General features: G+C 45.9%; 1 protein-coding gene across 5 annotated transcripts in view; it reads left to right on the top strand.

The window, feature by feature from the left end:
• Nucleotides 1–25,676, top strand: part of SMOC1 (SPARC related modular calcium binding 1) — a 156,277-nt gene that overhangs the window by 83,326 nt on the left and 47,275 nt on the right. For 3 of the 5 annotated variants that reach the window (XM_017516500.2, XM_017516499.2, XM_017516497.2), the window contains exons 4-7: nt 6,079–6,178; nt 8,284–8,331; nt 23,496–23,585; nt 25,507–25,587. In XM_017516500.2, the coding sequence (XP_017371989.1) occupies nt 6,079–6,178; nt 8,284–8,331; nt 23,496–23,585; nt 25,507–25,587 (319 nt within the window). The remainder of the gene's footprint in view (nt 1–6,078; nt 6,179–8,283; nt 8,332–23,495; nt 23,586–25,506; nt 25,588–25,676) is intronic. The other 2 variants (XM_017516502.2, XM_017516501.2) reach the window with 1 other exon arrangement.

Below are 25,676 nucleotides of genomic sequence, written 5' to 3'. Positions count from 1 at the left end.
TTGGGAATTATATTTCACTATGAGATTTGGGTGGTGACACGCATCCAAACTATATCAGTCCCCTAGTTTAATCAGTTTAGGAATTGCTGCAAATGGTATCTTCCTCTTAGGGATAAACCATTAATTGATGTAAAGCTAGGAGAAGTTCTGCAGTAAAGAAATCTTTTAACTTTGTTTAGCCCAATATTTGTTTCACCCATAGTTATTTGGCCAGAGGACACCTTTATCCCTCATTATTTCTGTTTTCAACTTAAGAACGCCGGCGGCATTCATTCCTCAGTGTATCAAAGTGGGGAGAACAGTAGCCTCACATTTCTGGAGAAAAGAGTAGAAAGTGGGCACATGCAGAGAGACTGGGTTCCTCTCTGGTTTCCTAGGGAAGCTGGGGTGTTTGGTAGGAAGGAGAGTGAAAGAACAAGCAACAGAGAAGCGACTCTGGGAGGTGAGGCCTCACTCCTGCCATAGAACCCCCCAGAGAGCATCCCAGGGGAAGCAGGGCAGCCGGCAGCAGGTGGGAGCCCCCATGCTACTCCAGGAAAGGCCTCTCATTGAAACGGGAGCAAAAGACTGTCTTCCAGCTGCCTCCCTGATGGGCATATTTACATGCCCCAAAGAGTTCTATTTTCCAGAAAATTACAAGGCCCAAAGAGACTCAGTCAGCTCCCTTGGACATCAGCACTTGCGGCTGCTTCTTGTCTCTTCCTTGGAGGTCTGAGAGCTTTCCAGCTGCCAGGACAAGGTACTGAGGGTCAACCACTTCTCTGTCTCTGGGCCTCAGTTTCCTCATTTGTGAAGTGTTTGGGTTAGACTGGTGACCTCTTAGGCTTTTTCCAGCTCATCAGTTCTGAAATTTTATGATTGCTTAGACATTGGGATTCCAGTGTCCTGTGCTGTTATTAACTAGTTATGACCTTTGAATAAATAGCTTCTGCTCTTGTCCTCTCCTATTAAAGATTTGCACACAGAGTGGGTTTGAGGCCCACGTGGGATAACGCATAGGCCTTGATGGTGGCTGAGAAGGCATCATGAAAGTAGAAGATGGTATTTTCCGCGTTGGACACAGCGCCTGCAGGCGATAATTGTCTGCATGTGTCCTTCATCTGTCGGCTCCGTTTCTCTCTGTGCTTTCTTCCCCTTTGCTCCCTGACTTGCTCTCCCCCCAGGAGCTGATGTTTTCTCTGCTCATCATTCACTCACCTGCTTTGTTGGGAGTGCCAGTCTCCCACGTCTTTCTAGGTGTTCAGAATTTGGATTAATGTTGATTAGCAGGCTTAAAATAATTTCAGATCTGTCTTTATTTGGATGGAGGTTGGCCTGAAATATACCACTAGGCTGTTTATGTAAAGGGCCTCTTGCCAAAAATATTAAAGTGTATGAGTCAGAGATGAAACTTACTTATCTAGGAAGACACTGCCTTAAAGGACCTTTAGGACCCCCAGTTATAATGTTTTTTTTTCCAGACAGAGTCTCACTTTATCGCCCAGACTAGAATGTAGTAGCTCATTCTCAGCTCACTGCAACCTCCACCTCCTGGGTTTAAGTGATTCTCCTGCCTCGGCCTCCTGAGTAGCTGGGATTACAGGCATCTGCCATCATGCCTGCTAATTTTTGTAGTTTTAGTAGAGACAGAGTTTCACCATGTTGGCCAGGCTGGTCTTGAACTCCTGATCTCTAGTGACCTGCCTGCCTTGGCCTCCCAAAGTGTTGGGATTACAGGCATGAGCCACCGCGCCAGGCCCCACCCCCCAGTTACATTCTACAATACAGTTACAATATAAGCAGAAGGTAAGCTCACTTAGGTTGAGGAGTAAACACTTTTGTCCCTTAAGGAAGACAGTTGACACTTCAGCCTTCCTAGGATGCCTCAGAGTGAGACAGGAGCAGATTTCACTGTTTGTATCTGTACCTTTTGGGCCAGAACAACCCTGAGTTTTGAGAACTGCATAGAAAGGTATTTGGAATGGCCAATTGCCTCATGGATTCTCTTGGCCCATACATTAAGTCTGAGAGTTGACCAACTTGAGGCTCTTACGGAAAAGGAAGAGTATTACTTATTAATTTAAAAGGATAAATTTGCAAGGGAAGAAGATAAGCCGGGTAGAGTCTACATCTTGGCCATATATATAGAAACCATCAATTCTAAAGAATTTATACCCCGATTGCTTTTCTCCAAGAAACATTGTTTCTCTCCTCTGTGGGCAATATAACTATTTCTATATGAAAACAAACATCTCTTTCCTCCACTCAAACCTTTTCTAACATTTTGCTGACTTTAGGCTGCCACTTCCCCTCAGGCTGCTCAGAATAGGATGTTCTTTTGTCCTCATCAGATAATCTGGCTCTGGCCTTTTTGAGTGTACAGATAGTTTGCTAAAATATAACACAATGATAATAAAAATAAATAGCTGAAAGTTAACTGGGCGCCTGCCCTGTGAGCTAAGTGCTTTATTTACACGATCAAATTTAATTCTCTTAACAGTGAAGATAGGCATTGTTTTCATGATTATCTTCCCTTTTTAAAAAGATGCAGATAGACTGAGGCTTAATGTGATTAAGAAGATTTTCAAGGCTGCAGAAGGAGTCAAGTGGCAGAGCTGGGACGTGCTAGAAGGCTAGCTGCAGACTGTCTCCATGTAACTTCTTTTTCTGCAGGAAGTCATCTTGAAAAGTCCCTGGACAACTTAGAAACAACCTCTCATTGTGGAATCATGGGCTGATTCACTCAGGGCTCCTTCAGTAAGAGCTTTCACTGGCCACTTCCCTCAGCTCCTGCATCTGAGACCTTGCTCGTGTCTTCCGTGCCTTTCACCCATGGCTGTCCCCACCCCTGCAGCACACCTGCGGCAGGTGTGCCCATGGTTGTGTAACTCACAGCCCTCACAGGCACATGGCAACCATTCCTCATTGGATTTCAGTTTTATGGGGACTGGAAGGAGCTCCCTGCCTGGGATTTTGTAATCTGGGCTCTGTTCTTTGGAGCCTGCACTGAGAAAAATGCTGAGGGCCATGGGGAGAAAGGAGCTGTGTTTGGGCCTCTGGGCCAGCTGCGGGGGGTGGGAGACAGTGTTCATGTGCCTGCTGGGATACAATGGGCACACTCAGTGAGAATGTGGCCCCTGGGACCCTCTGAGCTCAGAGGTCAGATTGTATCACCAGAAACAAAGCTTTGGGCCTAGCCTCTTACTCATTCATTTGCTTCTGTCCCCAGCAGCCTTGGCTGGAACTCTGTGTGTGCTTGAGAGGAGGTGGCTTTTGAACCAGCCGGTCCTCTGCAGCCTGCTTGACTGTAGCGTCCGGCTCCCGCAGTGCAGCACCGGGCTAGAGGCACGGCCTCGGGCGATGGACCTGGGGGCGCAGTCCTCATGCAGACAGAGGCATGGGAGTCAAGAGCCCTGGGAGTGAGTCAGCATGGCCACTGAGCCCCTGAAACGGGTTTCCCCAGAGGTGATTATTGGCCAGGGAGGAGAAAGCAGCCAGCCAGGCTCCATTAAATTGCTGCCACTGGCGAGGAACTGTCGCTAGGAAATATCCCCTGTAGGGTGGATGGAATCTGCAGAGATCAACTCCACGTTTCCAGCAGCATTTCCCACCCAAGGCTGTGGAGGCTACTAGAGGAGATCTGGCCTTTGAAAAGGTCAGCTTGCCAGGTGTTTCTGGCACAGCTGAGAGCTATCCTTACCACAGCCAGTCCATATCCAGCCTTCGCTAAGTGCCAAACACTGGACTTCCTCAGCTTCAGGTTTGACATTGTTATGGGGCTCAAAGAGCTGAGTGACGTGTCTCATTCATAACTGGCTGGACCAGGATTCAAATCCAGGTCTGTCTGGATTTTTTTCATTCCATCATTAAGGCTCCTCAGAAAATAGCTTTGGCCTGACCCCAAGATATGCTCTTGGATGAGTATCTTGGGTAGCAGCCGTGGCCATGAGATGAAGTGGGTGTGGGACATGGTACTGGGGTAAAGGCATTGATCAGACACCCAAGCAGGCTCTCAGCTGCAGGAGCTGCGGGAAATGCCTCATTTATACAGCATGTGCCTCCCTGGTGGGAACAAAGGTCCCCCTGTCTGGTCTTATCCTTGATTTCTGTTGGTAGGTCCATAGTGAAACAATTTGTCTTGGGGGAAATGGCGGTCTTTGGTACCCACATGAGAGCAGAAGACTTTCTGTAGTTTTTCTGCCTTTGTGATAACTTTTGGATTTCACCCAGGCTGTCGGATCTCTCCTCTCACTGCTCCCTTCCATCCCTCACCACTCAATTTGTATGCTATTACTGTCTAGCCTTGATTCCAATATGTCCTTGATTTCAAGAGGCACATTTTCTTCGCACTTTAATATCTTTGCAATTGGCACACATCCTGTAATGGAGATCTACATTTAATGTAGTGGGGCTGTTTAAATTGACATTGCATTTTTAGAATTGATGGAGACCAAGAATTGAGGAAATATGATAATGGATGCCTTTATTCAACCCATCAATCACCTACAATGAGTGTCAGGCATTATGTTAGATTCTGGGAATGTAGACATAACTAGCATGCAGTCTCTGAGGTCACAATCTCGAGAGGAGGGAATGGACTGGATGAATCAACAGCTAGAGCTCGCAGAGATAAGGGCTCTGAATTTGGGGGCCCTAGGGTGTGTGAAGGATCAGAGGAAGGAGGCAGGGGAGGCCGGGACTGCTTTGAGGAGATGTGTCACAAAGGAGGAGGGGAATGCGAGGGATCAGGAGTGGGTGGGAGATGGGTTGGAGAAGGGCATTCCAGACAAATGAAATAGTCGGAACAAACAAAGCCTTAGAATTAGGAGAAACTCAAATGTGTTTAGGAGCATCAGAGGGTTCTGTGGCCAGAGTGAAGGGTGTGTGCCGAGACATGGGCATGAAATGAGGCTGCAAGGATAGATGGGGCAGGTCACCGAGGACCTCGAGTGCATGCCAATGAATTTAATCTCTACCCTAGATCCCAAGGTGAATCACTGAAGGATTCTAAGCAGGGAAGTAGGTCTCAATGTGTGTTTAGGAACTCCAGATAGAAAGCAGCTGGGAAAAGGATAGTGGGGTGGGGCGGGAGGTGCTGGGTAGGATGACAGCTACTAGAAGAGGAAGAAGAGCTTCCCTGAAGGATGCAAAAAGCCCCATTTCTTTTTGCTATTCCCAGGCAGGCAGATCTGATCTTGGAGGCTTGAGGAAGATCACACAGTGGTGCAGCGGGGCATCTAGAAATAAAACCTGCAGGTTTTGCCCTTGCCTTAACCCCATCATGTGTGCCCTCATCTTAAGAGAGCCACAAAATCAATAGGCAAGCTGATCTATGAATGGATACTGGGAAAAGCTAGACAAAGAAGAAAGGCTTACCAGTTGCCTCTGCTTGTTAAATAAGCGTCATATCAATCTGCAATGGCAACATTCCAACTCGTACTTGCCAAATTGTTCAAGGGTTAGTATTTTTGGCCAGCGCAGTAACTCACTTCTGTAATTCTGGCACTTTGGGAGGCTGAGGCGGGCGGATCACTTAAGGTGAGGAGTTTGAGACCAGCCTGGCTAGCATGGCGAAACCCGCCTCTACTAAAAATACAAAAATTAGCCAAGTGTGGTGGTGCATGCTTGTAATCCAATCTACTTGGGAGGCTGAGGCAGGAGAATCGCTTGAACCCAGGAGGCAGAGGTTTCAGTGAGTTGAAATCATGCCACTGCCCTCCAGCCTGGGCGACAGAGTGAAACTGTGTCTCAAAATAAGTGGGGGGTGGTAGTTAAATTTTTTTACCATTGGATGGGAGTGTATGCCAGTGCTAGGGAAAACAAATTAGAGGAAAAACACAGTATGATGCCAGATATTAAGTGTGAAGAGGAATAAGAAAGAAGCGGGTAAATTGCTGTGCTTTGTATGGGAGTCCCACAGCAAACATGTACCCAGTGCTGTTCACTGACTGGACCACTCACGAGAGACACTCTGGAGACAGATGTGGGGATGAGGGCTGGAAAGTGCTGTATGGGTGATGCTTTGAAAGGGCTAGGAGGCGAGTCTTGATGTTGCAACCGAGACTTATGGTTTTCTTCCCCTTTCACTTTCCTGAACAGGTGCAGTGCCATACTTACACTGGGTACTGCTGGTGTGTCACACCGGATGGGAAGCCGATCAGTGGTTCTTCTGTGCAGAATAAAACTCCTGTATGTTCAGGTACTGTTGGGAGGGGCGGGAAGAATGAAAAGGGTTGGAGAGAAATCCATTGGTTGGTCTCCTGCTTCTTGTGGGGGACCCTTTAGAAGGTTGGTGGTGGTAATGAACCTTTTTCTAGGTCAGGGAGGATTCTACTCTAACACGCTTGCTCAGAAGTCAGCAGATGATAAGGTATGACATTGTATGCCGTGTGTGTGTATTTATTGATTTTGAGTTTAGATTTTTGATTCAGTGATCTCCTTCTAAGCACTGGCTGTAACTTCATAGAGCTGCAGTGGCATATAAGTTACTAGCTTTTGTACTGACTCTGATTGCTAGTGGCTCTTGAAGTGCTTTATTGAGATGGATTTTGAGACCACATGGAAGCTCAGCATCAAAGGCTGTGGTTATCAATTAGTGATGTCTGTCATGGGAGCAGGAGAGGAGAATAGTGGCTTGTGTGTCATGTACTCACCACCTCTGAAGAATGTAATGTAGAGAAATGGAAAATTTTAATAACAGTGGCCCTTAAATCTGACTGATCACCAGCAGTGTCTGGGAAATTAAAGAAAACCCAGATATTGAGGCTCCCTCTTGTATATTCTGATCCAGGAAGTCTGGAGAGTGGCCTGAGGTTCTTGTTTTTATGAAGTCTCTCAAGCGATCCTGATGATCAGACAAGTTAGAAAACTATTGCTTTATAGTGATCCACTGGGTTAGTCCATAGCAAAAATTAAGTCCTTTCTATTCCCAACTTTATAAACACAGAGAAATTGTGTTTAAGTCCATTTCATGGGATTGTGGATTAGGAATTTTTATAAACCCTACAGTGTCCACCTCCACTCAGATGGTAAAGGACTCTGAGTCACTCCCTTAAGTCACTGTGTGGCTCAGATCTCTCAAAAAAGCCTGTCCCACCCATCAGCTGATTCGTATTTCTTCATATCTGTGTGCATAGGGTTTTATTGGTTTACTTATTTTTCATTTTAAGTGCAAACAAAGTATAAAACATTACACTAAAACCTATGGGAAATTCCAAAGGCTAATAGTCTTGCTATCACAGCTTTTTCTACTTGCTCTGTTATATGAAGGAAAAAAGAAAGTGGAAAGGGCTCTAAGAATCTACATCAGGAAACCCAAATTTGCAGGTCGAAAAGGGAAGTTTACTTTCTTTGTGGTTTACATGGAAACTAGAAACCTTAATTGGGGTTGGGGTAGGGAGGTACAGGAATTAGCCCTCCTTTCAAATGACCTGGAAAGTTTCATTTAAAGCAAACAAACGACTAGAAACAAGCCACGCAGGATAATATATTTGAGTTCTCCTAAAACTGGTATATGGAGAAGGGGTATGACGTGGATTAGGGAAATAGATTCCTTTCTTTTGACGGGACTCTACAGATGCCCTTCTGTGGATGTACTGGGTGTATCCTGCCTGTGTGAGGCTGGACCTCATGCAGAAGACAGGTGCCACAGGGTCAGGACTGGAGGAGGGGGTGCACAGAGCACCCTAGTATTTGCAGGGCAAATGCTTGGGCAAACATACCTGCTACCCACTCCTGGAGGAACGGGCTGTGTTCTAGAAAATTGTTTCCATGCCTTAGACTATTTTGGCCCTTTCAGTACAATTGGGCCAACAATTTTCTACTTAATGCAGATGGAAAATTGCTGATTTCCTGTCCTAACCAGCAAGGGATGTCAATCATTGCCATAGCAGTAAAAGGGAGTTTCTTTTCAGTTGGCCTTGCTGACTGAGTATGGCTCCGAACATGGAAATGGTGAGAAGCTGGGGAGCTGGGGGAGTAAAGGTGAGGGACAGATACTGGAATGTTCAACAGAGCGGAGTTATATGAACGTGGAATTTTGTAAAAATGTGGTCAAGACTGTTACCAGGGAACCTGGAAATCATAGTTCATCTCAACAGTGCTGGGTTATCAGTGACATTGATGTTAAACAAACCCCACTCAACGTGTGTATATGTACTCACATTGTATATAATATCCTTACATGTGTATACAATACATATATACATGACCATATGCTCATAACATCAGGTTTTGCCAACTCTTTGAAAGAAACCAACCACGATGCATTCTGAGTGGCTGCTTTTGTTTCCCCTCTCACCCAAGGTTCAGTGACCGACAAGCCCTTGAGCCAGGGTAACTCAGGAAGGAAAGGTGAGTGGAGTTTTATGCTTTATCTGAATGTTTGCTTCCAAAGATGGCCCAAGCAGGATTTCTTAGATGAGATTGAAGGAGTGTGGGATGAAAGTCTAAGGTGTCCTGCAGAACATCATCTCCGTTCTTATTCCATGTTTCCTCTCCGAAGCACCGGGGGTAAGTAAGGCTCATACAGTGATGGAGACCAAGCTCCCAGAATCCCTGAGGGGGGTGAGTGAGCATAGAGCCCAGAGCTGAGAACGACCTTTAGAATGTGAACCCTGGGAATCCTGGTTCCCAGGGGAGCTCAGTCAATCAACTACCAGGGTAGCCAGCATTAAACCAGAGAGGATGAGGAAGGTAGGGAGCCCAAGTCCGCCCTTGGCTCCTTGTTTTGTAAACACATTTGGGTATTTTCCCACCTCACTGATTCTCCTTCATAATTGTCCCAGCACATCCAGATTCTCTTCACTAAGGCAAGGCTGGCTTTGGGCATGCGACCTGTGCAGTTGTTATCCTGAAATTCTGAATAATTTTGTCTTTGAATCTGATGGGACAGTGAAGATGCACGCGTGGGGGAGAGACATGTCATATGAGTGTCTGCTGAACCTCGTCACCCCATTCACAGAAAGCTTTTGTGAGGTGTACTACGTGGCTTCCCTAGCATGCTTAAAATTTTTTACCTAGGACAATAATAAGTAGCAAATTAAAATAACAGCACAACAAGGTAAGAGGCTATGAAAGAGAGGACAAAGCTTTTAAAATACAAAGTCCTTTGTCTTTCAGTGCCTTTAATGGCCCTTTTCCCTGCTTTTTGAATAAAGGGCCCTACATTTTTACTTTACACTGGGCCCCACAAATTACGTAGTTGGCATCTGTCTGAGTGCTGTTTATTGGACCAGCCGACATGAGAAATAGGTCCCTGGAATACGCTGACCATGGTTTTTAGCATGGAAGACAGTTGGAGGCTTAAGATTTACTGCCACTGACCTTCAGGACAGCATTCGTGCAGAGCCGGTAGTTGAACGGAAAGCAGGTGTGCATTTCGTCTTGTGTGCAGCCTCTTCAGGACTCCCATCTCAGGCTGAGTTTGATGCTTCCCACCTGCATCTAGGCCTGGGAAACTACATGCTCATCAGGGTCCATGTGGAGCTTGCTGAGGGTCACTGTGAAGTTCATAGGCGGGTCCTGCACATACAGCTGCAGGGAGACTGGGTAAAGCCCTGGGCCCTGCCTCAGGGTCTTATGCTGTGGGATGAGAAGAAGAGGCAAAGTTGCCCACTCTGAATGCAGGAGATAAGAATCTGGAGAACTTGCTGCCCCCAAATGCAGGTGCTCCAAGAAGATGTGGAAGTGGGACAGGTGATACCACCACCCACCAGGAAACAGGGACCAGTGAGCCAGATGGGCTGTTGCTCTTCCCCTTGGCTAAAAGTGACAAAGTGGTTGGAAAAAGGGAGTAAGTGCTTTTTCGGGTCCTTCCCAGGGCATGAGGAGAGTACCATAGTGTGGGTGGTTCCCTCCTGGTTGGGAAAGTGGGGAGAGAATCTACAAAGACCCGAAATCACCAGCTCTGTGAGTAGTGTGTGTTTACTGGGGTTGGGAAAGGAAGATGCTTTCAGGTGTTCTATTCTGTGTGTGTGTGTGTGTGTGTGTGTGTGTGTGTGTGTGTGTGTTTCTAGCAGAGCATTTTTAATTTTTATTTTTTAGAGACAAGGTTTCACTATGTTGCCTAGGCTTGCCTCAAACTACTGGGCTCAAGCAATCCTCCCACCTTAGCCTCCCAGGTAGCTGGGTCTGCAGGCATGCACTGTTTTTAGTTTTGCTTGTTGCAGTAGAAGTCTGCAAGAACATCACCTTCATTCCTGGGCATAAGGTAGGAAAGAGAAATTGGCAATCATGCAAAACTGACTGCCCAGATTCCCCTCCTCCAAAGGGAGCTGAGTGTATGATGCTGAATAAAGCGCACACACTACACAGCTGCCACCCATGGGATTTTGGTTTTTAAACTGGACAAAGAAATGCTTTCCAGGTGGATGTGGCTTTGCACCCTGTGGATAACAATGAGAGACAGACTCAGGGTCATCCCAGGCTCTCACTGGTCAAGCTGGAAGAGTTGGAGTTGGGGGGGTGGTGGCTGGGGTTGTCAGTTTACAGTCAACAGTGAGCACCCTTCGTTTCCTTTTACAGTCAAGCAATGAGCACCTTTTGTTCCTTTTTAGCTCCAGGTTCAGCTTCCAGAGCCAAAAGAGAGTAGAGGAGCCTGATTCCTCAAGGGGTGATGCAGGAAATGGGGGGTAGAATCTGAAGCCTCATCTCAGAGGAATAAGCTCTTTACTCCCTTGACCTAGATGAGTCCCTTCCTCCCAGATGGTTCTGCGGAGGCTTCCTCTTTGGTGCAAAGGTCAGAACAAGGCGCTGGTGGGGAATGCTAGCACTCATTCTCCTCTGGAGTCTTAAATTCTTAAACTCTATTCAGTGGCCTCTCTTTCCCTGTACTTTGGAGGATCCGATTTGGATCCTCTTCTCTTTGTCTGCTTTGGGTAGTGCAGTGAAGAGCAGGTTTGGGCCACCTGTAGGAAGCCACACCTGAAGCCACACCTGTACAGGAAGCTGGAGTTTGAATGGGGACAGGGTGCGAGAGGGCATTCGTAATATCCTGTGTCGACCAGCCAAGGTTCCTCTTTCAGCTGCCACTTAAGAATGGAATGTGCTCTGGAGGGCAGCAGGTGGGAAGACACAAAGGCCCCTTGTCTGAGCTTGTGCCTGCACATGGGTTCTCGTAGGAGGCATCTATATTCCTGAGGCCTGCTGCAAAGAGGTGCTAGGTCTGCACCTTTCTGCAGGGTGAGGGGTATGGCCAGAAAGGAGGTGGGGCCAGAGGTCTGGAGGCAAGTGAGTGGTGGGGGATGACAGGGCAAGGACAGAACCCAGCCCTCTCTTTCCCTAGCCTCTTGCCTTTTTGGATATCCTCCACTGACTGGGCTGGGAGGGATCGGCTGTCCCTCACAGGCTGGAAGGAATGAAAAGATGTATTGTGTGACCACAGAGAGTCTGGTTGTCAGCCAGGAATTAATTCTCTGAAGGATAGGAGGAGAAAGGCAGAGCAGAAGGAGGCTGGGGGAGGAGGCCCAGACAGATAGCAGGAGGAAGGGAGGAGAGAGAGAGGCTGGGTGGTAGCAGGTCACAGCCGTTTGGCCCGAGACAGGAGGCCTGGGTGGCTGTGGCTCCTGGGTCTGCAGGTGTGGGGCCCCAGGGAAGAAGTGGGGGAAGGAGGGGGAGGCACTGTTATCTTACCCAGATGCACGTGTTCCAGGAGGGGAGTAGGGTCAAAACTTCAGACTATTTACTTAATCCCTTGGAATGTCCTTTCCTCACTCTGTTCTTTGGGCCCCTTGTGTTTAACGGACTCCTTTATGGGCACATGTGTGGTAATTAACACGTGCAGTGTAGGTCCTGGACCATGTGTTTGAGTTTCAAATATCCATTGATCTGGGGCAATCCCATCCTGGCTGCCCCCTCCCCTTCTTCTCCTTTGGTCCTGGCTCTTAAAGAGAGATGTGTGTGTGTGTGTGTGTGTGTGTGTGTGTGTGTGTGTGTGAGAGAGAGAGAGAGAGAGAGAGAGAGAGAGACGGTGCACATGTGCATTCACATGTGTTTTATGGATGCTACAGAGAAATATCAGAAGAGAGGAAGAGGGCCCCACACAGCCCCTTTAGTGCTGAAATTGTGCTGCTAAAACAGTTGAAGGCTGAGGAAGTAGAGATAAAGTTTTGGTTTCCATTGCAGTCATCCAAAGGAAAGTAGAAGGGAAGTAGAATGGTTTTGGAGATCTGCAACTTAACCTGCAGCGGATTTACCTAGCTGTACCAAGGCCTGTGGACTTTTCTGATGTGACTCTTTTTGGGGTCTTGATGCTGATTATCGTAGGTGATTTGAGGAGCTTCCAAGATAACTGAACATAGGTTCAGAGCCTGGCCCTGCCCTTCATTGCTTGTGAGGAGCAAGAGGGGAAGTTCTTAGCCTCTGGTGGGGTGAAGGGGGGTGGTGGTGAAGAGCAATTAAATGAAAGAATATGGGAAAGCACTTGTGAAATGATTTCTGGCAGCTCTCTGGGAGCTTTTGTCTTCTGAGTGTCCAGAACATCGGAGGCCGTGGGGGGATGCTGTGATAAATGGCAAGTGAAAGTTTAGGGTTACCAGGAATTTTCTGTGGTTTGCTTTTTTTCCCCATAAGAAGTCTGAGAGTTAGTTGTTTAAGAAAAGTAAGAGAAAAATAAAAACACTCACAAACTCTGCTAAACTTTTCTGCAAGGGCTTCTGTATTTGTCAAGCTAGTCTTGAAGAGGGGCAGAACTTCGAAAATCCAACCCACCTTTAATTTGCAGAGTTAAAAAAAAAAATCTCCCCCTGGCTGTTCCATAGTATGTGCTCCAAGTAAAAAGTGAGTCATATTTATTTCTCTAAGGTCCCTGTCTGTGTCTCTATTTTTAGATCTGGGTCTACAGGTTGTTGCCAACTTGGAGACCTTGTCGCTCAAGCAATGAATGTAGCAGCTCTGAGGGGCAGGCTTAGGACAGGGGCAATGGCTGCAGACATTCCAGATGAAAGGGACTGTGTGGCTCCAGCCTCAGCCCTCAGGCAGCGTTAGCACACCTGAAGGAGGGGTGCTTCATTGCCCCAAGCCTGGCAGAGCCGTGTCGGGCTGGCTGTCGAGGGACATTGGACATGTGAAACGTCACTCTTTCTCACGTGACTTAAACCTCTTCCCTGCTACCTCTTTTTTCTCTTCCCCTAGCACCCACGGGGGTGTGGGAGGCTGACTCTGTAGCTGATCTCTTAGCATTGCCATTGGGCTGGGCTTGGTTGGAGATGGGCAGCTGGCAGCCTCCATCGTGTTGGTGTCTGCTCACGTGGCTTTTCCTGGTGGAGAAGCATTTGCTCTGATTCTGTGCCTGCTGAAACAGAACTGTGCCTGAGCAGCTCCGAGCCCGAGAGAGGCAGCTCTTTTGCTTTCTGGTTCTCCGAGGCACCTCCACCAAGCCTGGAATGTTCGTATACCAGCTTCACAGAGGTCAGTCTCAGAAGCCTTGTGCTTGTGTGCTCACACATATACGGTGTCTCCCTCCTTCCCACAGCTAACTGCTCCGCCAGCTTGGCTCCATCTGCTCAACCCCCTCCATTCTGGCCCGTCTTCCAGGGTCTCCGAAGAGAAGTTTACGCATGAACAGCACTAGACCGAGAGTTTGATTTCCTGCCATATCCTCCTCTCCAAGGATTGGAGAGAAAATAAGATTTAGGGATCTGGAAAAAGCCTCTTAGACATAGATTCATTTGACTCCCTGGTGGTATTAGTAACCATCGATATTTTAGGCTTGGTTCTTTTACTCAGCAAATATTTACTGGAGAACTTACTAAATGTCAGGCTTGTTACCGTTACTCAGGGCCCAGGGATGAGTGTAACAGTAAGATTCCAGGCCTCACTTCATGGAGCTCACATTCTAATGGTTCTTAGCCTTTGATGATCGAGGTTTTTTGTCGTCAGGTAGAGGAAAAGCCTCCCAGGGGAGCCACAGGTTTCTGTAAGCTCAGGGAAGTTACCACCTCTGTGGGGGAGGGAAGGCAGGTGGCCCCTCCAAATAGCCCTGCATGGTAGCTCTTGTAGCCAGAGCCTCTAAGGAAAGCCCCGAGGAGGGGGCTGCCTGAGCTGAGCAAAGCCCACTGCCAGGATCCTGCGCCCTCTGACTAGTGCCTTCGTGGGGCCCCTGAAGTCCAGGAGAGAGGGCTCAGGGCTGGTCAAGCCAATGAGAATATGTTTGTTTGCTTTCTGCTCCCTGCCTAAGTTCCAGTGTGGCACAGCAGCTTAGAGAGAGGCAGGGATGTGGGCACACAGGTGGACAGGCCGTGGGCCTGCCTCTGACCCCTTGCCTCCAGCTCGGAGGGCCACAGAGCTCATGTGGTGAAGGCTGAGGAACTGTCACTCTCAGGTACCATTGCACCAATCCTGTACCTGCAGAAAGAAAGATGTGAGATTCAAGGGCTGTGTATTCTTAAGTTTCTACCAAAGGCAATGGAACTAGAATAGCTGGAACAATTTTTAAAAAGAAAAAGTGGGAGGAATAATTTTACCTGGTTTTTTTTTTTTTTTAGACAAGAGTTTTACTCTTGTTGCCCAGGCTGGAGTGTAATGGCGGGGCCTTGGCTCACTGCAACCTCCACCTCCCAGGTTCAAGCGATTGTCCTGCCCCAGCCTCCTGAGTAGCTGTGATTACAGGCATGCGCCACCATGCCTAGCTAATTTTTTGTATTTTTAATAGAGACAGGGTTTCTCCATGTTGGTCAGGCTGGTCTCGAACTCCCGATCTCAGGTGATTTGCCCGTCTTGGCCTCCCAGAATGCTGGGATTACAGGTGTGAGCCACGGCACCTGGCCTGAATCACTGCACCCAGCCCATTTAACCTGATTTTAAGATGTATAAAGCTAGAGTTCTAAAGACAGTGTGGTATTTGTGGAGGAACAGATGTATAAATCTGTTCCTCTGCAAACAGAGGACCCAGAAACAGACTCACAAACGAATGGTGCTCTACAATTGGATCCACAGACTAAACAAACAAAATCAACAAATCAACCCCAAAGCCTCAACCTAAACCTCAGACCTGATCCAAAAATTAATTCGAAATGGATCATAGACTTAAATGTAAAATGTGAAGCTATTAAAACTTTTAGAAGAAAACAAAAGAAAATCTTCACCACCAAAAACATGATCTAAAAGATAAAATAATATATATAAATTGAACTTTAAAATTTACTCTGCAGAAACTGCTGTTAGATAATTAAAAAAAGAACCTACAGCCTGGGAAAAATATTTACAAACTATATATCCAACATAGGACTCATATCTAGAATATGTAAACTCTTAAAGTTCAGCAATTAAAACACAGTTTAATTAGAAAATAGAGCTCTGGGCATGGTGGCCCATACCTGTAATCCCAGCACTTTGGGAGGCTGAGGTGGATGAATCACTTGAGGCCAGGGGTTTAAGACAAGCCTAGCCAACATGGTGAAATCCCATGTCTACTAAAAATACAAAAATTAGCTGGGTGTGGTGGCATGTGCCTATAATCCCAGCTACTCAGGAGGCTGAGGCAAGAAAATCGCTTGAACCCTGGAGGTGGAGGTTGCAGTGAGCCAAGATCGCACCACTTCACTCCAGCCTGGGTGACAGAGTGAGACTCTGTTTCAAACAAACAAACAAACAAACAAAAAAACACAAAAATTAGCCGGGTATGGTGGTGCACCTGGAATCCCAGCTACTTGGGAAGCTGAGCAGAAGAATCGCTTGAACCCTGGAGGTGGAGGTTGCAGTGAGCCAAGATCGCACCACTTCACTCCAGCCTGGGTGACAGAGTGAGACTCTGTTTCAAACAAACAAACAAACAAAACCACAAAAATTAGCCGGGTATGGTGGTGCACCTGGAATCCCAGCTACTCGGGAGGCTGAGCAGAAGAATCACTTGAACCTGGGAGGTGGAGGTTGCAGTGTGTGGGATCATCACTCCAACCTGGGTGACGGTGAGACCCTGTCTCAAAAAAAAAAGAAGAAAAGAAAAGAAAAGAAAATGGCCAAATGCACAAATAGACATTTCACCAAGGCAGACAGAGGGCGAATACGCACACAAGAAGAGGCTCAGCATCATTAGCCACAGGAAATGCGAAATAACTCCATGGCAGGATGTCACTACATGCTTATTAGGAGAGCTAAAATAAAAAATAGTACCAACACCAAATGATAGTGAGGCTGCTGAGAAACTGGACCTCTTATACATCACTGGCAAGACTGTAACATCGTACAGCCACACTGGAAAAACACTTTGGAAGTTTCTGAAAAACAACTAAACATGCATTTACCATATAAGCTAGTGGTTGCACTCCTGAACATTTAGTCCAGAGAAATGAAAATGTATGGCCACACAAGAAAACCTGTACATCAACAAGAAGTAGCTTTATCTGTAAGAGCTGAAAGTAGAAAAAAACCTAAATGTCCTTCAGTGGGTGAAACAAATTGTGGGACAGTAGTACTGCCCTACCCGTGGTCAACCATGATCTGAAAATATTCAATGGAAAATTTCACAAATAAACAATCTGTGACCAGGTGCGGTGGCTCACGCCTGTAATCCCAACACTTTAGGAGGCTGAGGTGGGTGGATCATGAGGTCAAGAGATCGAAACCATCCTGACCAACATGGTGAAACTCCATCTCTACTAAAACTACAAAAATTAACTGGGCGTGGTGGCACGCACCTGTAGTCCCGGCTACTAGGGAGGCTGAGACAGGAGAATCCCTTGAACCTGGGAGGTGGAGGTTGCAGTGAGCTGAGACAGCAGCACTGTACTACAGCCTGGTGACAGAGAGACTCTGTCTCAAAAAAATTTTTGTAAATTTAAGTGAGCCATTCTGAGTAGTGTGATGCAATCTTGCACTGTCCTGCTCCCTCCCACCTGGGATGTGAATCATAACTTTGTCCAGCATACCCTTCCTGTCACTTGGGGCCGCCTCTGTTATCAAGTGGATAGATTGCAAAATGAAGAAGGATGAGTACAGTATAATTATATATTCTGAGAGAGAGAGAGATGATATTCACATAACTTTTATAAAAGTATGTTGTTATAATTGTTCTATTTTATTATTAGTTATTATTGTTGATCTGTACTGTGCCTAATTTATAGATGAACCTTTATCATAGGTATGTATGTATGGAAAAAAACAGGATATATAGAGTCTGGTACTATCCGTGGTTGCAGGCATCCATTGGGGGTCTTGAAAGGTATCTGCTGTGAATAAGGTGGGATCCCTTATCCATCTATACTATGGAAAAATACTCAGCAATAAAAAGGAATGAACTGTTGATATATGCAACCACAGCTTGAATGGATCTCAAGGGCATTATGCAACATGAAAAAAGCCCATTTTGAAAGGTCATATAATGCATGATTCCATTTATATAACAGTCCAGAAATGACAGCATTATAGACATGGAGAACAGATTAGTGGTTGCCGGGTGGAGGAATGGGGTGGAGAAGGGAAAGTGTGACAGTAAAGGGTGACACAGGGAAGATTGACATAATAGTTCTAAGCTGATGGTGGTGGTGCTTACCCTAGTCTACACATGGATAGAATTGCAGAGAACAACACGTAAATGTGAGTGCACGTAAAACTGGTGGAATCTGAATAAGGTCCATGGATTATATCCATATCAATGTCCCGATTTTGATTTTGTACTACAATTATGCCACCTAGGTAAATAAGGGCTTACCTATATCATTATGTTAACTGTAAAGCTGTTATCATTGGGGGAAACTGGGTGAAGGGTACACAGGACCTCTCTATATTATCTGTGCAATTTCCTGTGAATCTATAATCATTTCAAAAGAAAAAGTTAAAAAAACATTAGCCGAGTCTTCTGTGTGAACCCAGGCCTGACCAGCCCCCTCCGCTGGGGTGCTTCCTCTTCCTCTTCCATCCCCTTTCCCCAGCCTTCTGTTTTTGCTCTGATTCAGGGAACTGTAGTGCTTGAGGCTGTGGGAACTGCCTGCAGAAAGGCAGCTTTCAGCTTGTTTTCACTTCTTTTCGGAGGGAATATGCAGGTAGTACATGGAAAAAAAACAAAACAAAACAAAACAAAAAACACTGACCTCCTGCTTTGGAAAGAACATGAAATACCTGACCACTTTTGCTCTGATGGACCAGAATCAGGACAGTTCACCATCCATTTCTGAGCCTCGCTGGTCATGGATCATGCATCTCAGGAAATGTTGAGGTGGCCTAGCATTCCATCCATCCTCCGGGTGTGGTTCAGGGAAGACTCTTAAGGGACTCTGGCGAACAGGCACAGTTGTCTTCTTATGATGTCCAGAATGAGTCATCTCCACTTTCACACTGAGTCTGAGGGGGGATGGTGGCTCTGGAATAAATGTGGTCTCTTCCAAGTAAGAACCTTCCAGCACTTCTACCAGGCTGCAGTTTATCTCCATGTCTTTTTAAAAGATGGGCAATGGCAGCCTGAAAGAATTTGAGGGAGGGTCACCAGTGATGGACATGGTTTGGGGAGAGCCCAAGAATTGAAGGGACTTGGGATTGTTGAGAGACCTTCCAGATCTCAGGATGGGGGAAGTGGTTTCTTTTTTCCTCATTCTCCAAGGCTTCTCAGTCTCGGAGACCCCAAGAGATGCCATTAATACAGATTCCTCCTCTGGCCCCTTTGAGACATTTGCTTTTGAAGGACCTGGAAGAGAAAGGTCTTTGTATGTGGCCAGAATAAACTCATTGTACACCCAAACAATTAACTCCTCAATGGACTTGCCAGCCCCTTGAAAGGCCTGGCCCTGCGTCCCTGGACCTCTTGGGCTCTATTCAGTCCCTTAAGCACACCAATGTTTTTGGGTTTTTGTTTTGTTTTGTTTGTTATTCTGAAAAGTCTTTCCCTGAGAATAGTCCGAGCGAATCAACATTGTCCTCAGCCCGGCATTTATCTCTCCTCGCCAGCAAATGTCAATCAGGAATCAAAAAGCCAAACAGAGGAGGCTTTGAACAGTGTCATCGGGGGTCGAAGTGACTTCCAGCTGTATGTGCGTGGGCCAGGCCTTCTCTCAGGGCAAGGAATTGTGCTGTCACACAAACCCACTGTCTGTATAGGCTCACAGAGCCCATGTGGGGGCTGCAACTTTCTGGGGCTGCACCTGCAAGGACAAGGCATGACTGGGGGCTGGGGAGTCTCCAGAGGCCAAATGCCAGGGCTCTGGGACCAGGCGGTTTCCAAAGCTGCTTGCTGCCTCTGGGACCTTGAGCAAATCACGTACTTGCATTGTTACTTAATTCTCTTTTTATCTGCCTGTTTTTTCCCTCTGCCCTGGCTGGTGCTGAGGATAGATAAGGAAAGCTACCTGCCAGGAACTGAGTATTGCAAAATGTGGTAATACTATTATTACTGTTGCTCTTGATGTCCTCCTTGAGGATTCTTTCAGTTTGCCTTATTTGTTTGTTTTCATGTTTCCAAATTTGCCTTTTTCTCCCTCCTTGTAAGAAAAAGGACAATCATTGAATTGGCTTTTTTTTTTCTCAGTGTTTATCCTCTTCCCCTTAATCTGAAAAATTATTATGGTATTAAAGAGAAATATTCCCTGAGGTACAAAAGAATCATGAAGAATATGCACCAAACATCATCACATGCATATACAGATTCAGATACATTTTTCTTTAAAACAGACGGAAGAGTCTTTCCCCAAATTAAGGACCACTCAAATAATCTAACTGCTGCCGCCTCATGATTCATTTGTGATGACTTTGGCACACCCCCCTTTTGGTTTTAACAGCTTTATTGAAGTATAGTTTACATACCATAAAATTCAACCATTGTAAATGTACAACCCAATGGATTTAATAAATTCATAGTGTTGTGCACCTGTCACCAGAGAACGTCTCCATCGCCCCCTAAAGAAACGTTGAATCCATTCGCAGTTATTTTCTACTCCTACTGTTAGCCATAGGCACCCCCACATCTGTTGTCTGTGTCTATAGGTTCAGCCTTACTAGACATTTCATATAAATGGAATCATACAACATGTGGTATTTACATCTGAATTTTTTTAGTTAGTATAATGTTTTTGAGAGTCTTCATCTAATTGTCACATGTATTAGTTATTCATTCCTTTTAATTGCTGAATAGTATTCTACCAATTTATCTATTCACCAGTTAATAGACATTTGGATTGTTTTCAGTTTGAGGCTATAATGAATAATGCTATGGTGAATATTTCTATACATGGTTTTATTCTCCTAGATGGATTCCTAAGAGTGGAATTTTGGGGTTGAAAAGTTTAGCATTTTACAGAGACTGCCAAATTCTTTTCCAAAGTGGATGCCCAGTTGCATATTCTCACCAGCAATGAACAAGGGCTCCATTTCCTCCACATCTTTGTCAACACTTAATATTGTCTATCTTTTTATTTTAGTCATTTTAGTGACTGTTTAGAAGTATCTGGTTGTGGTTTTAATTTGTACCTTCCTAATGATTAATGATGTTGGGCATCTTTTCATGTATTTATTAGCCATCTGTATCTTCTTTGGTGAAATGTCTGTTAAAATATATAGTCCATATTTAAATAAGGTTGCTTGTTATTGAGTTGTAAGGTTTACCTTATTTTCAGTTTAAAAACTTTGATAGGATTTTAATTTTGTAAACCCAGTTTTAAAAGTAAGCAGTTGAATAAGATGGTTTGCACTCATGAATTTACAGATGCCCTTTAGTACGCTTTTAAAATGTTTACACCTACACAGTGTCCAAGAATTTTGTAGTCAGGCATCCTTCGATTTTGGAAGAGGATATTGCTATCCAGAGAAGTAAAAGGAGGGACTCAACTTATCCAGGGTGTTAGATGTATTCGATGTAAACTTATTAGATGTGAAGGGGGAATTGGAGTGTGACTCCCTTTGAGACCGGGAGACAGGAGCATACATAGAAACTTTGCTCTCTCCCCAGGGCCCCGTGTGCGGCCTGGTGTTGATCCAAGGCTTGCCTGGAAGCAGAACTGATGTAGACCTTGGACGTAGGCCTTGGACTTGTGTTTGGTAGAAGAGGTACGCTTATTTGCTGGGTCAGAAGCCAGAAGCCCAGGTGCCCGGAGATGATGGTTAGAGGGTGCTGTACGCTTTGGCTTGGCTTCCCAGCCTTTGAGCATGCTGGATTTCACAGGTGGCTCCTGGCAGTGGGGCACCTTGTCTTTTCTCACTTCATAAAGATTTCCATTTAAGACCTCCCTGTGGCAGAGCAGCTGTATCTCTTCACCCTCAGTGACCCTACCCTGCAGGAAGATTCCCTCCCTGCACGTGGCTTTATGCCTTATGGGCTTCTCTGACTGCATCTGGGAAACCGGCGGAAGTCCTTGATGTGCAAAAGTGCAAAGCTTCCCCAGAAAACGCTCTTTGCCTTCCTTGAATGCAGACCTTCTTTGCTGATGGCTGGGCCAGATGGGCAGTCCAAGATTTTCATATGGATGATGGGAGAAATAAACAGAATGTTTTCAGTTTTCTTGCTCCAGAGAAGAGATATGGCTCTTGTAATGTGGGAGGATTTTAATGTCTACATTGAATATTAAAATATTGCATAAGCCACATGCACTTGAGTTCTCACTTGTCCCTCTTGGAATGTTTGATTTTTCACTTTCCCTCTGTCAGCCTGTAAGACTCCTAAAATGAAGCCACCCCGTGTGGAGGGGCTGAGCACACTGTGCTGGACTATTTAGACGGTGAACTCTGTATCCGGCAGGCACAACCAAATGTGCATTGCAGCTGCCAAAAGACTCAATTCAGTGGCTCATTGAATTCAATGGAAAGAGGTGTTAATAGACTCAGGGGAAGTGATGCTATTAAAAAAATGACATTGTGTGGCTCTGTTCTCTGTTTGTCCTCCCTCAATGACTTCCAGATCAAACTCACAGTTTGGCATGAAAAAATGCCTGTTTGGACTCTAGTTTGAGGCAAATAAGATATCCAACATAGATATTCTTCTCTTCCTGCTACATCTCATTACTTGGGATGATTGTCAGGTAATTCAGGATCACCTTGGCCCCTGCAAGAGCTGGGTCTTGATGTCAGCACATGAGAATGATAGCAGGGTCAGGTGTCACGCAACTGTCAGCTCAGCTGTTGGCCTCAGCCTCTAGCAAGGGTTAGAGTCTCCATAGCTCTTGAATCTTAAGATCCCAGGGGTGAGATGTTGATGCAAAAAGGAGATCAGGACTCTATAGTCTCTCTCCCTCCCCCAGTAAGATGTAGGAAAGTCGGCCAAAGGTACTGAGAGCTCCAAGTGGTAGAGGGTTGTTGTTACTGATGATCTGAGTGGCGTCACAGAGACTGTCTGAGACCTTGCATTCTGCATAAATAGTTAATGCTCACAGAATATAGTGTTCCATCCTAAAAGACCTCTAAGGGGTCTTGAGAAGAGAGGCATGGTGTAATCATCAAACCACCTGAGACAACAGTGCTCTCCTTCCCTCCCCCGATGGAGAGAGAAGCGAAGAGAAATCTCTAAACTATGTGTTCTTAAGAGGGACAAAGATACCCACTTCCAGCCTTCTCTAAGGGGGAAAAATTATTTCTTAGGGGATGAAAAACACTGACTCGTTTTACAGATGAAGCACAAATATATATATGGTTTATTTGAGTTATTAAAATTTCATTAGGGAGATGATTAGGAAAAAATAATTGCCTAAAAATGCTCCTTACCTGAGTGATAATGGAAAAAAGTTGAGAGACACAGCTCTAAGCTAAGGTTTTGGGGGACCCTGTTGAAAGAACTCAAAGTCCTGGAAGGTAAATAAACAAAGCCTGCACTAACTCCTGACCTGCAGAGGTTCTTGCTGTGCAGAGAGGGCTGCAAACACTATTAGAATGATAAGCATTAGGACTTTGTTATTGGGAGCTCCCTGCTCCAGTCATCGGTGTTACAAATTTCAAAGCAAGCCTAGGGTGATTTCTGCAAAGTCCCATGTCCTCTCCCATTTTGTTCGCTCTCCCTCTTATTGGGAATTGGGGTGTTTGCTATTTCACAGCTAGAAGTATTCTAATGATTCCTGACTCTTCAGTTCCGTGTGCTGGAGAGAGAATGGATCTTCCTGCCTTCTCATCTTTTTTCAGATGGCAGTGGAGAAACAACTAGGAGTTTGGAAGTGAATAGCACACAGGTCTCTTGTTTTCCTTAAGCTCTTCAATCAGGGCCACTAGAAAAAGGTCTGAGCTGGTAGTCTTAGGGCAGGAAAAAAGCTGGGGACACCAGAATTTGATGCCATAAGGGTTCCCAACCTTATCCTAACATACCTGACCGTAACTCAGGGCTGAGAGGGAGATACTGCCTCCCAGTTTTCCTGTGGGAACAAGGGCTGGCAGAGTCCTATTGGTAGCCTCCGATTTGTGAGAAACGGTCTCCCAAAGCCATGCCTTGGGATGGTGAGACACACCTGGATTTGTTTTACTGTTTTGTCTCTCTGTGGTTCTCTTTTCCTTCTTGCTCTTTTCTTCTTTTGTTTCTTTACCTTTGGTCTCTTCACTGGGACTTGGCCGGGCCTTGTACAAACCCCAACCATTCAACAGTGCTGGAGAGTAGATAGTATTTACCTCAATAATGGTAGTCTCCTTTCGGTTCTTCTTAACCCTCAATTCAGATGACGGGTCTAAGCCGACGCCCACGATGGAGACCCAGCCGGTGTTCGATGGAGATGGTAAGCTCCTGCACTACTTCTGACTTTCATTCTCCCACTCATTTTCAGGTTTGGGAAAGGTCTTAACGTTGGATGTTTCTTTAAGTTTTATTATTATTATTTTCTTTTTTAATTTCAATTTTTCCCAGTGTAAACTGGGTTGTTTTAACCTTTTAAAAAATGCAGATCCTCCCAGGAACTGGTATACTCTCCACTTCTGGAAGGGCCCTCTGTTCTCTCAGGCTTCCTGCCTGTCTTCTGATGTCCAACAATAACACAGCCTGGACAGACCCTTGGAGCTGCCAAGTCCCAGGAATCATAGCTGAGAAAGATAGTCAGACCGGTAGTGTCCCTTCAGTAAATTAATTGGCACTTACAAATGCCCACTCTGTGCCTGGCACTGTGTGAGGCTCTCTGGGGGATGAAAAGGAGGTTTTGGGATGTAACCCTTTGCTCTCAAGGCAGCAGCAACTCTTAGAGAGCCTTATATGTTAAATTACCTGGTCTCCGTTCTTATAGACATTTACAGAAGAAAGAGATGACCATGATCTGGGAACAGCTTTTGTGAAGATCCAGGACATGGGTGGGATCTTGAAAGTGGAGGGGCGGAGTCTGGGTGTTCCAGGCAAGGGGCTGGCATGGATAAGAAGGGCATGTGGTACTGATGGGCTACAGTGAGGAAAGCAGCAGGAAGGAGATTGGCCGGTGGGACTGGTTTGTGTAGGTTGTAGGGACATTGAGAGTTGAGGCAGGACATTTTGGAGAGGAGAAATTCTAGGTCAAGAGAAATTGTGAGTGGTGGCAAAAGAGAGGCTGGAAGTCTCTGGAGGTACAGAGAAAGGATAGAAGGAGCGTGGGGTGCAGAAGGTTCATTTGGAGGTGCTCAGGGCCTGTATTCTTCAGTGTACCGTACTGAGTACTCCATATTCCCATGATGAGGAACTGCAAGTTTGGGAGAGCGAAGTCTCTGAGGTACGACAATAAGGTTTCGATTTTAGTGCAATATGTAGCAAAGTTTGAGCAGCTCCTAGCTAAGTGGATCCAGCCCTGGATCATGAGACTGGACAGTGAGACAGAAGAATAAAAAGAAATCATGCCACTGGTTAACACTGTGGCTGTGGATGTCCCTAGCACAGGCTCAGCTCTGAGGAGGATTGAAATGTGCAATATCCTTTGCAGTCAGCTTGTTTATGGGAAGGTATGTAAGTTCATGTCGGTAAGTTTAGATGTCTCTATGATCCACAGAGGTCCTGGATCATTGACAAGTCTGGGACCCTGGGAGGTCAGGTGAGAAAAGGAGACTATCTCATCTTGGGAGACCTCCCCAGTACCGTCACTGAAGATCACTCCACAGTATGCTCAGGGTCACTTAGGATTCCCCCTGTTCACTGGGTGACCAAATCCTGGAGAACCTGGAGGCACCCTGGTGCTCTCTGGATGGAGGAATTCAGCCTCTGTACATGAGAAGCCATTAGAAAGGGGATTGAAATACACATGAGACCCACTCCTTTCTTTCCCATCTGGAACAATCTCGGCTCAGCTGCTTCCTCTAGAATGGTCTCTGTGGTTTGTTTGGCGTTGGTTTGTTGATTTATCTCCTTTAAATCTTCTCCCAGGGAAGCAGCTGAGAGGGACTTGGCTTGGCCCGTGTTTCTTACCTCCTGGGATAATATTTTTATTCCTGGATGGAGTGCTCAGAGCCTCTGAACTCTGACCACTCTGCCTCCCAGCACAGGATGCCCTGATCGGCTCTTATGAGCTGTTGGGGATAGGAGCTTCCGTTGTGAGGCAGGGAGGGAACTGGGAGGAGTGCATGTGGGAAAGAGCTGATACTTCAATGCCTCAGACTTTGAAAAATGGCTATTAAGAAGTCTGAGGTTACGCTTCCACTCACATAGTCTCTTTGACCGGACTTTTTCTCTCTCCTTTTCCCCACCCCTAGAAATCACAGCCCCAACTCTATGGATTAAGCACTTGGTGATCAAGGACTCCAAATTGAACAACACCAACATAAGAAATTCAGGTAAATAACCTTCCTTGGATTACATATGTACCCAATCTATCCTTCTGTTTTTGTTGTTGTTGTTGTTGTTCTTTTTTTTTTTTTTTTTT

Source organism: Cebus imitator, unplaced genomic scaffold (genome assembly GCF_001604975.1).
Source record: "Cebus imitator isolate Cc_AM_T3 unplaced genomic scaffold, Cebus_imitator-1.0 Scaffold590, whole genome shotgun sequence".
In the NCBI taxonomy this organism is placed as follows: Eukaryota; Metazoa; Chordata; class Mammalia; order Primates; family Cebidae; genus Cebus; species Cebus imitator.
This window is presented reverse-complemented; position numbering and strand designations above follow the sequence as displayed.